Source organism: Geotrypetes seraphini, chromosome 2 (assembly GCF_902459505.1).
Source record: "Geotrypetes seraphini chromosome 2, aGeoSer1.1, whole genome shotgun sequence".
NCBI classification, from domain to species: domain Eukaryota; kingdom Metazoa; phylum Chordata; class Amphibia; order Gymnophiona; family Dermophiidae; genus Geotrypetes; species Geotrypetes seraphini.
In genome coordinates, this window is record NC_047085.1 from 484,217,969 (window position 1) to 484,230,571 (window position 12,603).

Genomic DNA, 12,603 nt, shown 5'->3' on the forward strand with positions numbered 1-12,603 from the left:
TACAAGAAAGTCGAGGATCTAATTTTGTGAGACAGATGAATTAAGGTTTCTCGAATAGCTGAAAAAAAAAAAAAAAAAAAAAAAATGGGCATCTTGGCAGGTACAGTTTGGAAAATACATAATTCATGAAATGTTAGGATCAGAAGGCCATGAGACTCCTGTGCTTGCAGGAGAACTTAGAGATGCTCTGTGAATTTTTTGTCATTGTTTGGTGACTGGAGATGAGACTTGGATCTATCACAGAGATCCTGAGTCCACAATAGAGTCAATGCAGTGGAAAAACAAGTAAGCCCCCACCCCAAAAAAGTTCAAGACAGAAAAATCTGCAAGCAGAGTCATGACAAATGCATTTCCTACTGAGGTAGATAAATTATTGCACGCTTCTTGTATATAGAATCAGGCCTTGAATGTGTAATTATTGGCAGGGCGCGACATCTTGCCAACTGCTGCAAAAGTGGGTTATTTGGTACAGAATCTCATCTTTGCCACAGAATCAAAGGAATGGTCCGCTTAACTTACCAAACACCTATGTTGTCACTAATGCATAGATTTGCGAGCAATGGGAGCAATTCTATAAGTGGGCTCTTCCTTCATGGCGATATTCTATAGTAGTATCTAGTCACCCAGATTCCATTAAAGATTACTAGCATAACCCGTCATTAGCACACCTCACATTTAGGCGCTTTCAGTTATACTAGTCATAGACCTGGTACTAATGATAAATTCCTGAATGTAGCAAGGGTGTGCACAACTTACATGAGCAACTTACAGAATACTATAAGTGGAAGCTCCATACGTGCCCTTCTAATGCTCCACCTATGTGGATGCCCCTCTGTGTATTTACACAATATGCCACTTATGCACACTCTTACAAAATAGTGCTCACATGTTTTCCTGTGACTATTTACCCATTTTGTGCATGTGAATTAGGGAAAATGTGAACTGGGCAGCCTGAGCTTTATCTCTAAGGTTTTGCTATAGACTGCTAGCACTGTTCTGTTTTGAAATGGTAGTACAGTGGTACCTTGGATTACGAGCATAATCCGTTCCAGGAGCATGCTCGTAATCCAAAATGCTCGTTTATCAAAGCGAGTTTCCCCATAGGAAATAATGGAAACTCGCTTTGATGCGTTCCCCCCCCCCCCCCGAGAACCGGCATTGCTCCCCTCGAAGGGCCCCCCCCCGCGATCAGGCACCCCCCATGCGATCCGGCACCCCCCCGCCTCGAACCGGCACCCCCCCGCCACGATCCGACCCCCCCGACGCGATTGGGCACCCCCCAACACGATCCGACACCCCCCCGACACGATTGGGCACCCCCCGACACGATCTGACATCCCCCCCCGACACAATTGGGCACCCCCCCGCCGCTTCTTACCCTCATCTGGGCCTCTTGAAGATCGGCCTACTCGTCTGTTGGGCCTTGAGCATCTGAGCAAAACACTCGCAAACCGGTGCACTCGTAAACCAAGGTACCACTGTACAGTCAGAAAATTTATTTATTACATTTTATAATGCACCTTGGGCTAGATTCTCTAACCTGCCTCTCTGTGCCTGATACAGGGCCGATCTGCGGCAGGCCGGCTAAATCACCAAGGCTCAGCATGCAAATGGGGGCGATCGGAGGAATGCCCCCCACCGACCACACGGATCTCTAGTGAGCGATCCTGAATTGAGAACATTTTGAAGACAATGAAAATGTATTGATTTGCTCAGAAGCAGGGTTTGGATTCTGTTGTAAAGTAAGATTTTTCCTGATGGTGTTAATTTTGTCTATGAAATGGTTTGCAAGTTCTTGAGCAGTTGGCAGGTTACTATTTGTATGATCCTGCCTTTTGAAATTAGGATTTATTGATTTTAAAATGGAATAAAGAGCAGAGGGGTTTCGAACTTTGTCAATTAATTTTGAAAAGTATTCCATTTTTGCCTGATTAATTTTTGCTTTATATAATTTTGAATGTTTCTTTGAATTTTTCTAGGTTAGCAGCAGATTTTTTGTGTCTCCACCTTCGCTCCAGAGAGCGAAATTGATTTTTTAAGATGTTGAGCTCTGCTGAAAACCAGGGATTTTGAATTTTTCGAGCAGAAATAGATCCGAGCTGAAAAGGCGCTATTTTGCCTAGTAAAGTTGTTGTAGCTGTATTCCATTGTGTAAGGGAATCTTCTAAGGAACCTGTCTTAATATCAGAGAGATCCAGATTGAAAGCAGAGGAGATCAGATCAGAAGAGATCTCTTGTTGTAATAGTCTTATGTACTGAATGAACCACGAAATGAGGACTTGTGTAGGCTAATGAAACAAAATCAGACCATGGAACTGAGAAACTGGGACCAAGTGAATAATTAATAGTTGCAGAATTAGGAATTAAGACCATATCTATTGTGTGACCTGCTTGGTGGGTAGGGAATGTAAGAAAAGGACATAAGTCCAAATGGTTGATGTGAGAGAGTATTTCTGTTGTGTTGTGATTATTCATGTCATCAAAATGGATGTTAAAATCTCCGAGGATCAAAGGATTTATGGTGGAGGAACCAAAGTCAAAAAGCAAAGATTGTAATTGAGTGAGGTTATCACGATTAATAAGAGGCGGCAAATAGAGAAGAAGAACTTCTATTTTTGGTCTAACATTTAAGGTAAATTGTAAAAATTCAATAGGAGAGTTAGCTGGGGAGTATTCGGTGACTACTAACAAAGATTCACGAAAAATAATTGCTAACCCACCTCCACGTTTTTGAGGTCGGTGATTATAGAGAAAAGAATATCCAGATGGACATGCATAGGAAAGATAGGCTTCTTCCCCTTTAACGAGCCAAGTTTCAGTTAGACATAGCAAATCTAGGGAGTTCTGGGTTATTAAGTCTGAGAAGGTGGTATTTGGTTTTGAGAGATCGAGTATTGAGTAGGCCGATTTTAGTTTGAATACTCCTCGGGGCCACAGCAGGTAAGTTACTATTTGAGGGAGGTCTAGGAAATGGTGCTATCGGAATGATTGTTCGGTTTGTGGAGCGTGGAGGAGGAGAGATTCTCACATTATTTTTAAGTTGATGGCCATAAATGACTGGAATAGAAGAGGAATTCTCCATTGATAAACAGATATTTGTGTTGGAAGTGTAAGATAAAAGTAAATATGGGAAAAAACCTGGAAAAATTAGTATTGATTAAAAGAAAAAACCAAATGGACATAAAAGATAGGTTTTAAAGAGTTTAAATGTAGGAATATTAAAGTTGTTTTTGGTGCAAGGAGCTCAATAAGGAGCATGAATTGCTCCTTAAGCGTGCTCCTTTGGCGTGTGCCGCAAGGAGCCTAGATTTAAATATCATATACCGGGTCAGGGGCCGGAGTCCACAACGGGCCGCCATTTCGTGGCGGCAGAAGAGCCTTAGGAAGATCTGAGGAGAAATATTAAGAGCAAGGTAAAAACAACAGTGTAAAAACAACTTAAAAAACAACATTAAAATGGTAACATAAAAGTAGATAGTGCGGTGCTAAGTGAGCAGTGCTTCAGGTGCAGAGTGGGCCTGCGCCACAAGGAGCCTAGATTTAAATATCGTATACCGGGTCAGGGGGCAGAGTCCACAACGGGCCGCCGCTTTGCGGCAGCAGAAGAACCTTAGGAAGATCGGGTCAGGTACTTCACAGACATCTGTGGTACTTCTCAGAAATTTTGGCTGGTCTGGCCTATCTAGATGACCGACTAAGCAATGAAATAAAATCCAAGATGGTGGCAAACCTTCAGCTTCACCAATCCACAAGTTAGGTAAAACATATCGACGGCTCTCCTGAGTTACTTGGTTTCATCGGCTTGGCATCATGTATAACAAAGAGAACTTATGTCTTCTTTGGTGTTCTTGATACAAATGGACAAGAAAAGGCTCAACAATTTCCGGTTAAACATCCTGAGAACCGGAAAGATGATCTACTCTAAACAACCAGTATTTGAAGCAGTCAGCAACATCAATGACAGTAGAACAACTCCGCTGAAAGAGCAATTGCCTTAATTTAAGTCTTGCAAAGAATGTGGAGCAGAAGCAGCTCTGTCGTTACCAGTGAGGCATTAGGCACAATGAAAATCGAAGAAGACGGACAATTTCCAATCATGCAGCACAGAAAGATCTCAAATGAATTGTTTATTAGAAAACCATGTAGCATTATCATATGATACAATAATGTTCGGACGCCATACAACATATTACCAGTAATTGGAAAAATTACAGTAGACTTAACTATGCATTCTGGTGGAATTCGTTATGCCACATTTACAAAATGGAAAGAGTAATTGCCATACAAAGAGGGAATTATAATAATTTTAAAAAGATTTGGGGGCCATTGACAAATTATTGCATTGAGTAGACACCATTATTCATTGAAAGTACACTTATACATAGGGGGAGGGGTGGGTATAAAGTTATACTAAGGTTTGATCAATTGATAATATTTATATGATATTTTTGATTAAAATATTTGTGGGAAGGGTGGGAGGGGAGGGTATAAATGTATGTTTTTAAGATGATGTTAAAAGAAGTACAAGTGATGTTGACAAAGGTTAAATGATGTAATATTGTGCTCTTGATGTAAGATGGAAAAATGAATAAAGAATTTGAAAAAAAAAAAAAAAGAAAGATCTATTCAACTTGCTCCGAAGCCACACTGATGAATACTGACTGAATATAGGACTACCATTCAGCATTCGCACATAACAACCATTCTGCATTTACTGTGGAATAATGACATTAGCTACCGGTCATTACTGAACATTGAATAACACATAATAAATCAGTGGTTCCCAACCCTGTCCTGGAGGACCACCAGCCAGTCAGGTTTTCAGGATGGCCCTAATGAATATGCATGGAGGAGATTTGCATGCCTTTCACCTCCATTATATGCAAATCTCTCTCATGCCATATTCATTAGGGTTATCCTCAAAACCCGACTGGCTGGTGGTCCTCCAGGACAGCGTTGGGAACCACTGTAATAAATCATTAGGTCAACAAGGCTATTTTCAGCTGTAACACAGTATGTATTGCTTTCCATATGCATTTGCTTACAATTCAAGTTTAGATGGAAATTTAATATAAATTCTGTAGATAGAAAACTTATATAAAATTCTGTACTTGCATTTTATGCATTAAATTAAAAATCATTGAACGACCTCTACATGTTCACCAAAAGGCTTTGACAAAAAATTAACAGTGGCCAGACATAGAACAAAGATTGACTTGTGGAGGTCATGTCCCATGAACTTGATTTTTTTGGACCACCCTAATGCATATACTTTCCCTCCCCTAACGCCACACCCTTTTCTTTTGCAAGTAAAAGTGTGCTGCAGAGATGACATAATTAAGTTATGAGAAGCAGGGAGGAAGGGAAGGCAATTGTCTCTAAATAAAATGATCCTTGCTGGCCTAAGCAAACTGAAGGAAGACTGCCTAAAGCCCTCAAAGTCAGCAACGGTACCGAGATCACCTAAGCTTTCAGTCTAAGGAAGGAGGCTAAGTGGATGAAAAAAGTGTGTGTGGGGGGGGGGGAAGGGAGGGGAAGCATGTTTCATACCGCAATTCCTTCTGTAATTCGTGGACTGGGGTGTTTCGTTCCTGAGCCTTTGCCATCCAGAGGCTGGAGGTTTGCCGTGACCATCTGAAGCTTAAGGACAATAATAGCACATTTACATGGCAAATGCATGTGTTTCCAACATAAATGCTAAAACACTTCAGAAAACATTTTAACACAGTATTCAAAAAGATAAAAGCGACTATGGCTAAAAAAAAAGAGAGGAAATAACGAAGCCATTTTTCATTTCTTTAACGTTAACTTTACAGGGTAATTAGAAAGTTCCATATCTGAATGAAACAATATAAGTTAGAGTGTTACCCAAAGTAAAATTTGTATGTTTGTTTCTTTACAACAATTTTTTTAAAAATTCTAAATGCACACTCTAACCAATGGCATGGGGGTGATTTGTTATACTGTACATATTTTTATAAAATCATATATGCCTGCATCTTTCTAATTTGCCCCTACCTACCTGTTATCTCATTTCGTGCTATATAACCCCGTAGAGGGTAACCAGGAATTGTAACTTATTTGCATACCTAAAGATTTTAGGCTGTAAATTTAGGTCTTTCTTAGACAGGATACTTGCATTTCAAGCAAGTAAACATCAGTCCTGGTTGGGAAACTATATTAGCGGAGCCATGCTGTCTTATGGCGCCTTCCGAAAAGAACTTTATCTCTTAATTCGAAGTTTTATTCTCAACATAATAATTTTACTGTTTTAACTTAAATTTTTTACTGTCCTTTTAGTTAATATGCTTTATTCTTACCATTAATATTTTGTATTTCACTGATTGTCCAGTTTTTTTCTTTGTTTGTGTAAACCGCCTAGAATTCTTTTGACTGAGGCAGTATAGAAAAATAAAAGTTATGTTAAGTTATTTTTATGTTATGATGGGCGCTTATAAATAGCCCAATCAAAAGCTCCCACAAAAATTATGTGTATGTTCTGGTAAGAATCTGCATATATGCAAATATTTTATAAAATTCACACATAAGTCCTGATCCTGATCTACTTTGTCTATTATGGAGCTCGTGTATCTTGCGATTTCTGTACAACTAGTTTTATGCACATATACCCAACACAATTCCATAAGCACCTACTGGAGCACATAAAACACAGTTCTGCATGTTCAAGTCATCTATAAATTTACTCCCAAACTGTGTGCTTAGACCTGCAGTCCTACATTTGGAAAAGGAGAAATTACATCTAACCTGATCATTTTCTTTCCTTTAGTCATAAGAACAAAAGAATAGCCTTACTGGGTCAGACCAATGGTCAATCAAGCCCAGTTCTCACGGTGGCCAATCCAGGTCACTAGTACCTGGCCAAAACCCAAGGAGTAGCAATAGTCCATGCTACCGATTCAGGGTAAGCAAAGGCTTCCCCCATGTCTTTCTCAATAACAGACTATGGACTTTTCCTCCAGGAACTTGTCCAAACTGTTCTTAAAACCAGCTACGCTATCCGCTCTTACCACATCCTCTGGTAACGCGTTCCAAAACTTAACTATTCTCTGAGTGAAAAAAAATTTCCTCCTATTGGTGTTAAAAGTATTTCCCTGTAACTTCATCCAGTGTCCCCTAGTCTTTGTAATTTTTGACAGAGTGAAAAATCGATCCACTTGTACCCGTTCTACTCCACTTAGGATTTTGTAGACTTCATTCATACCAGATCAGTAGATTATATTTGTCAACCAGTGGGTGGAGTAACCCCCTTAAGGGCACCATGCAGCCTTAGAATGCTCAGTGAAAAACCAATGGTGCTCATGTTCACAAATATCACAGTTGGATATGGGAGGGGCATTAGATATAGTGTACAGTAGAGTCTCAATTAACCGGGACTCTCACACAATCGGCAAAAAAAACAACAAGTAGAAAAAAAATGCCCCCCAAAGCAACAGTGGCAGCATCCTGAGCTGCAAATCCTCCCTCCCTCAAACTCCCAAGCCCTGAAGCAGCTACGAACCCCCTACCTCCCACCCCAAAGCACCAGCGCAGCAGCGGTCCTATTTTTTTTAATTTAATTTCTGTCAGAGCTGAAAATCCAGGTTCGCAAAGATAAGAAGATCAAAACGGTAACAAAACCTTGATTGCTTTGTTGCTCAAGTTAGGATAACTACTGCATAAAAAATAAAAATAAAATTACTTGCTGTTAGTCATCAAGGACCATTGATTCTTGTTTGGGAAGTTGTATCCTTAAGCAAGCAGACGCTCATAATATTGATAGACTCTTGTGTATGTGACATGCGTGTCATCTATTCTAGTGTATACTTATGAAGGAAATTTTTAAAAATAAAGTAAAATTCTGGAATCTCTCATGGTACACCCGGAATCTCTTCAGGGCATACCATTATGCCGTGGCATAGTCTGAGAGACACCGCTTTAACTAATACAAAACCGCAGTTTCAAGGGGGCAGGGGGCACCATACCTCTTTTTCCAACTCCTTGACTCGGTTATTGAGCTGCTTGACTTTCGTTTTTTCACTCCCCGTTTCTGCAGTTAGCTCACGGTTTTTTTTGGACAGTTCAACTATCTTAGTGGCTGCAACATCACCTGCCATACCAGTCATCCCTGAAAACAAGGAACAAAAGAGATTGAAAGTATCTGACTTAATAGATTCTTCATATTCTTGTAAAAGATTACAGTATATCCTATTTTATTTGCAGCTAAAAGAACTGCAAATATTTTAAATAGAAAAATTAAAATGTTGAGTCTAAACTGAAAAGCACATCAAAGAATAAATGCATTTGGTCCATTTTAAGATAATATACAGCTAAAATTTTGGGCAGGTTGAAGACAGATTCTGATATTACACAGATAAAATTATATGGATAAAAGCTGAATCTATGCCCTTATCTATGCAAGTTAGACTGCAGAAATAGCAGGCCTAACGTATATTGGTAACTTATATGGATAAATTATAAGTATTGAAATCATGTGAGATAGTGTATTTAACCTATAATTCTGTATGAGTAAAACTAGAGAAATGCCAGACAGTGATATTTGTATTTATCAGTACTAAGCTGCTGCTTTTTCTTTTTTGTTTTTTTCTAATTATCAGAACCAAATTGAAATCAAGGCCTAAAATTCCAGCTGTGGAACAGATGTGAAAAGAAACTCTTGACAAGAAACATTTTTTCATTCTGTACTGTGAGGATAGTGACATCCATTCTCAGGTCAGAAGTTTCACTCTTCATGCATATGACTACAAAAAGAATTAGATGCCAAGAGTACATGATTACATTCTATAGCTAAGACAGGTTTTGCATGTGTAAAAGCTCTTGTTATAAAATTATCCGGTGTCAGGTCAAAAGCGCGCCGGGACAAAGGCACGCCCAGACAATTGAGCGCAGCGCGGAGGTGCGCGCCACTCAAAATTACTGTTTTTAGGGCTCCGACAGGGGGGCGTGGGGGGAACCCCCCCCCCACACTTTACTTAATAGACATTGTGCTGCGTTGTGGGGGGTTTGGGGGGTTGTCACCCCCCACATTTTACTGAAAACTTCACTTTTTCCCTGTTTTTAGGGAAAAAGTTAAGTTTACAGTAAAATGTGGAGGGTTACAACCCCCCAAACCCCTCATAACGCCGGCGCGATGTCTATTAAGTAAAGGGGGGGGGTTCCCCAACAAAAACCCCCGTCGGAGCCCCTAAAAACTGTAATTTTGAGCAGTAGCATTTCGAGATGAGTCTGGATAGGTTGCACAGGTCATAATCTCAATTTTATCTCATGAACTCCAGTCAACAAAAACTGAAGTTAATCTGAATGACTTCCCTACTGAGATAAGCAAGTTTATAACATTGTGCAAGGAAGTGGTTACACTCACTAAGCAAACAAATGTCAACTATTCAATGAAGAAAATGCTAACGCAGTGCATGTTAACTTGGTGGAATAGCGTACTATTGACGTTGAAAGCTGTGGCAAAGAATATGGAGCAGCTGCGTACAACTGCCACTGAACTAAATGACAACAAACTCCAAAAACAGAATTGCCAAAGAATCTTATAAAGAGACCCACAAAAAGGCAAAAAGGTCAAAGGTTCCCAAGAGTGGTAGTGAAACAGTGCCCCCAGCAAAGGTTAAATCAATAACCAACACAATAATGTGTATAAGGTAAATAACTATCAGAATTTTACAAGACTTAGGTACCCTCAGTGCGAAGGGACAGCGACGGGAGCATAGTTCCAACGCTTCACGCATCAAGGTGGCGCCGGTAAGGCGTACACCTACTCACCATCATAGGGTACCAGAGTGTGTGTTTTTAAATCAAAATAACACTATCACCAACAAAAGCAGTGCAAAATAAACACAGGGCACTATTACAGCAACCAATCAGGGAACCCCCCAGCCAACTCCCCAAAAATGAAAAAGCAAAACTTAGCTTCAAAAGATTTTCATCCAATGTCCAAGGGAAGTGAGACAGGGCAGATGGAACGCCAGAAGACCAGGAGCCTCCTTTCTTCCCAGCTCTCCTGGAGGACTGTCATTGATTGATTTGTTCAGTTATGGGTTCCTGAGGAAGGGACTTGTTTCCCGAAACCAGGCTGGTTGAACCTGGACTTCTGGCGTTCCATCTGCCCTGTCTCACTTCCCTTGGACATTGGATGAAAATCTTTTGAAGCTAAGTTTTGCTTTTTCAATTTTGGAAGTTGGCTGGGGGGTTCCCTGTTTGGTTGCTGTAATAGTAATAATTTACATTTTGTTCACATGTTCATCAATCATTTTCAAAAATTGATTATATTTTTGTTTCAGATCAGATAGTGCAGAAAGTTGTAAAAGCTGACATAGAACCAATAATAATATCTGATCATGATGGTGTGTGGATAGAAGTTAATTTAGTAGATCAAGATAATTCCAAACCAGTATGAAGGTTTGATAATACATTGCTTGCTGATTCTAAATTTTGCACAGAATTTCAGACCAAAATTAATGAATATTTTTTACTTAATGATTTAGAGGAAATGTCGGTTGAAATTTTATGGGATGCTTTCAAGGCAACGATGAGAGGACAGATTATATCATATTCTGCATATAAAAAGAAACAGCTAAGAAAACAATTTGTAAGTCTGGAAAAAGAAATAAAAAATTTGGAATTAAAATGAGTTAACAAATGGGAACAGGATACATTTCAAATGTTGTTAAAAAAAATGTGAATATAATGAGATTTCCTCTGGATTAATAAGGAAAGATATTTTTGCTCAGCAAACGTTGTATTATGGTAGTGCAAATAAGGCTGGAAGACTATTGGCAAATTATTTAAAAGCAAAGAAAAGGAAGGAGAAAATAGGCATAATTAAGGATGAGTTAGGAAATTCTCATTCTCAAATTGGAAATATATTAAAACAATTTTTAAAATATTATAAGTCCCTGTATTCTTCTGAGTCTTATTTAAATAAAGAGAAAGATGGGTTGGATTTTTTGAGTTTAGTTGAAGGTCCTAAGGTTCCTGATCATATAAAAGGAAGTTTAGATAAACCTATATCATTAAAAGAGTTACAAACGGCATTGAAATCCCTTAGAGTTGGGACCGCTCCAGGTGGAGATGGATTTACAGTAGAGTTTTATGAAGAATTTCAAATTTCCCTTTTACCGTATTTATTAAAATTATATCAGGATCAACTGAATAAAGGTTGTATATCAGGCACTATGGCAGAATCTTTAACTATTGTTTTGCCAAAGCCAAATAAAGATCCAACATTGGTTTCAAACTAAATGTAGATGGGAAATTATTAGCTAAGATTTTAGCATTAAGATTGGCTAAAGCTCTTCTGCATATAATAGGTATGAATCAAACTGGATTTGTTGCTCAAAGACACTCTTCTAATAATACTAGACTGGCATTTCAGATGTATTATTTAACAAAACAAATTAATGATCCGGCTTTTTCGGTATCACTAGATGCTGAGAAGGCTTTTGATCGTGTAGAATGGAATTTCATGTATCAAGCTATGGAGTGGTTTGGTATTGGATCCGGATTTATACAAATGATTCAAGCACTGTATAGCTCCCCAACTGCTCGTTTATATATAAATAATAATTTTTCGGATGCTTTTAAATTGCAGAAGGGAGTTAGACAGGGTTGTCCATTATCTCCTTTGCTCTTTGATATAGTTCTTGAACCCTTGCTGTTAGCTAGGTATTCCATGTGCTGGAGTGGAGTATAAAGTATCCGCTTATGCAGATTATATTTTTCTTCATTTGAGGAATCCGGAAACAACAATTCCATGTCTACTGGAGGTAATAGATACATTTGGAAAATTCTCAGGATACAAAATAAATTGGACTAAATCAGAGATTTTACCTTTAAATGTGCATTGTACAAAAGGTATACTTGATTCTTTTCCTTTTATTTGGAAAGAGGATGGAATAAAGTACTTAGGTATTTGGTTGAATAAGACACTCGAAGAGACAATGAGAATAAATGAAAAATTTTTATTACAAAAAGTAACAGAGTTGTGTGAGCAATGGAATCCTTTGCATTTGTCATGATGGGGAAGAGTTCAAACTGTTAAAATGACGATTTTGCCTGTGGTTTGCTACCAATTGGGAATGATACCAGTGTTTTTTCAGGGGTCTTTCTATAAAAAGTTAAATAGTATTCTGGTTAAATTTATTTGGCTGGGTAAAATTGCAAGAGTGGCTCTAGTGTCTCTACAAAGGCCAATTGAGGAGGGTGGGGTAAATTTCCCCAATTTTTATAGGTATCATCAGGCCTATATCATGCGCCAAGGTATGTATTGGGTCCTCCCAGAGCTTTTGGAACAACTACCAGAATGGTTATGGGTGGAGAAATCACTTACCGTATTTTCACGTAGATAACGCGCACCCGTGTAAAATGCGCACACGGGTATAGCGCGCGAAAAACACAAATTTATGTACAGAAATTTTTATATACCGCGCACACCCGTATACCACGCATGCTGCCCGACTCTCCCGTCGCTGCCCGACTCTCCTTTCACCCGCCCCGACTCTCCTCTGGCCACCCCGACTCTTCTTTCGCCCGCCCCGACTCTCCTCTCCCCCTTGAAGTCCTGTCCCCACCCTGAAAGCC

At 39.2% G+C, this 12,603-nt stretch overlaps 1 protein-coding gene across 3 annotated transcripts in view; it reads right to left on the reverse strand.

The window, feature by feature from the left end:
* The window catches only part of CCDC13 (coiled-coil domain containing 13), a 137,704-nt gene that overhangs the window by 102,651 nt on the left and 22,450 nt on the right, over window positions 1-12,603 (reverse strand). For 2 of the 3 annotated variants that reach the window (XM_033931794.1, XM_033931792.1), the window contains exons 4-5: window positions 7,983-8,125; window positions 5,551-5,640 (exon numbers count right to left, since the gene is read on the reverse strand). In XM_033931794.1, coding sequence (XP_033787685.1) covers window positions 5,551-5,640; window positions 7,983-8,125 — 233 coding nt within the window. The remainder of the gene's footprint in view (window positions 1-5,550; window positions 5,641-7,982; window positions 8,126-12,603) is intronic. The other variant, XM_033931795.1, reaches the window with a different exon arrangement.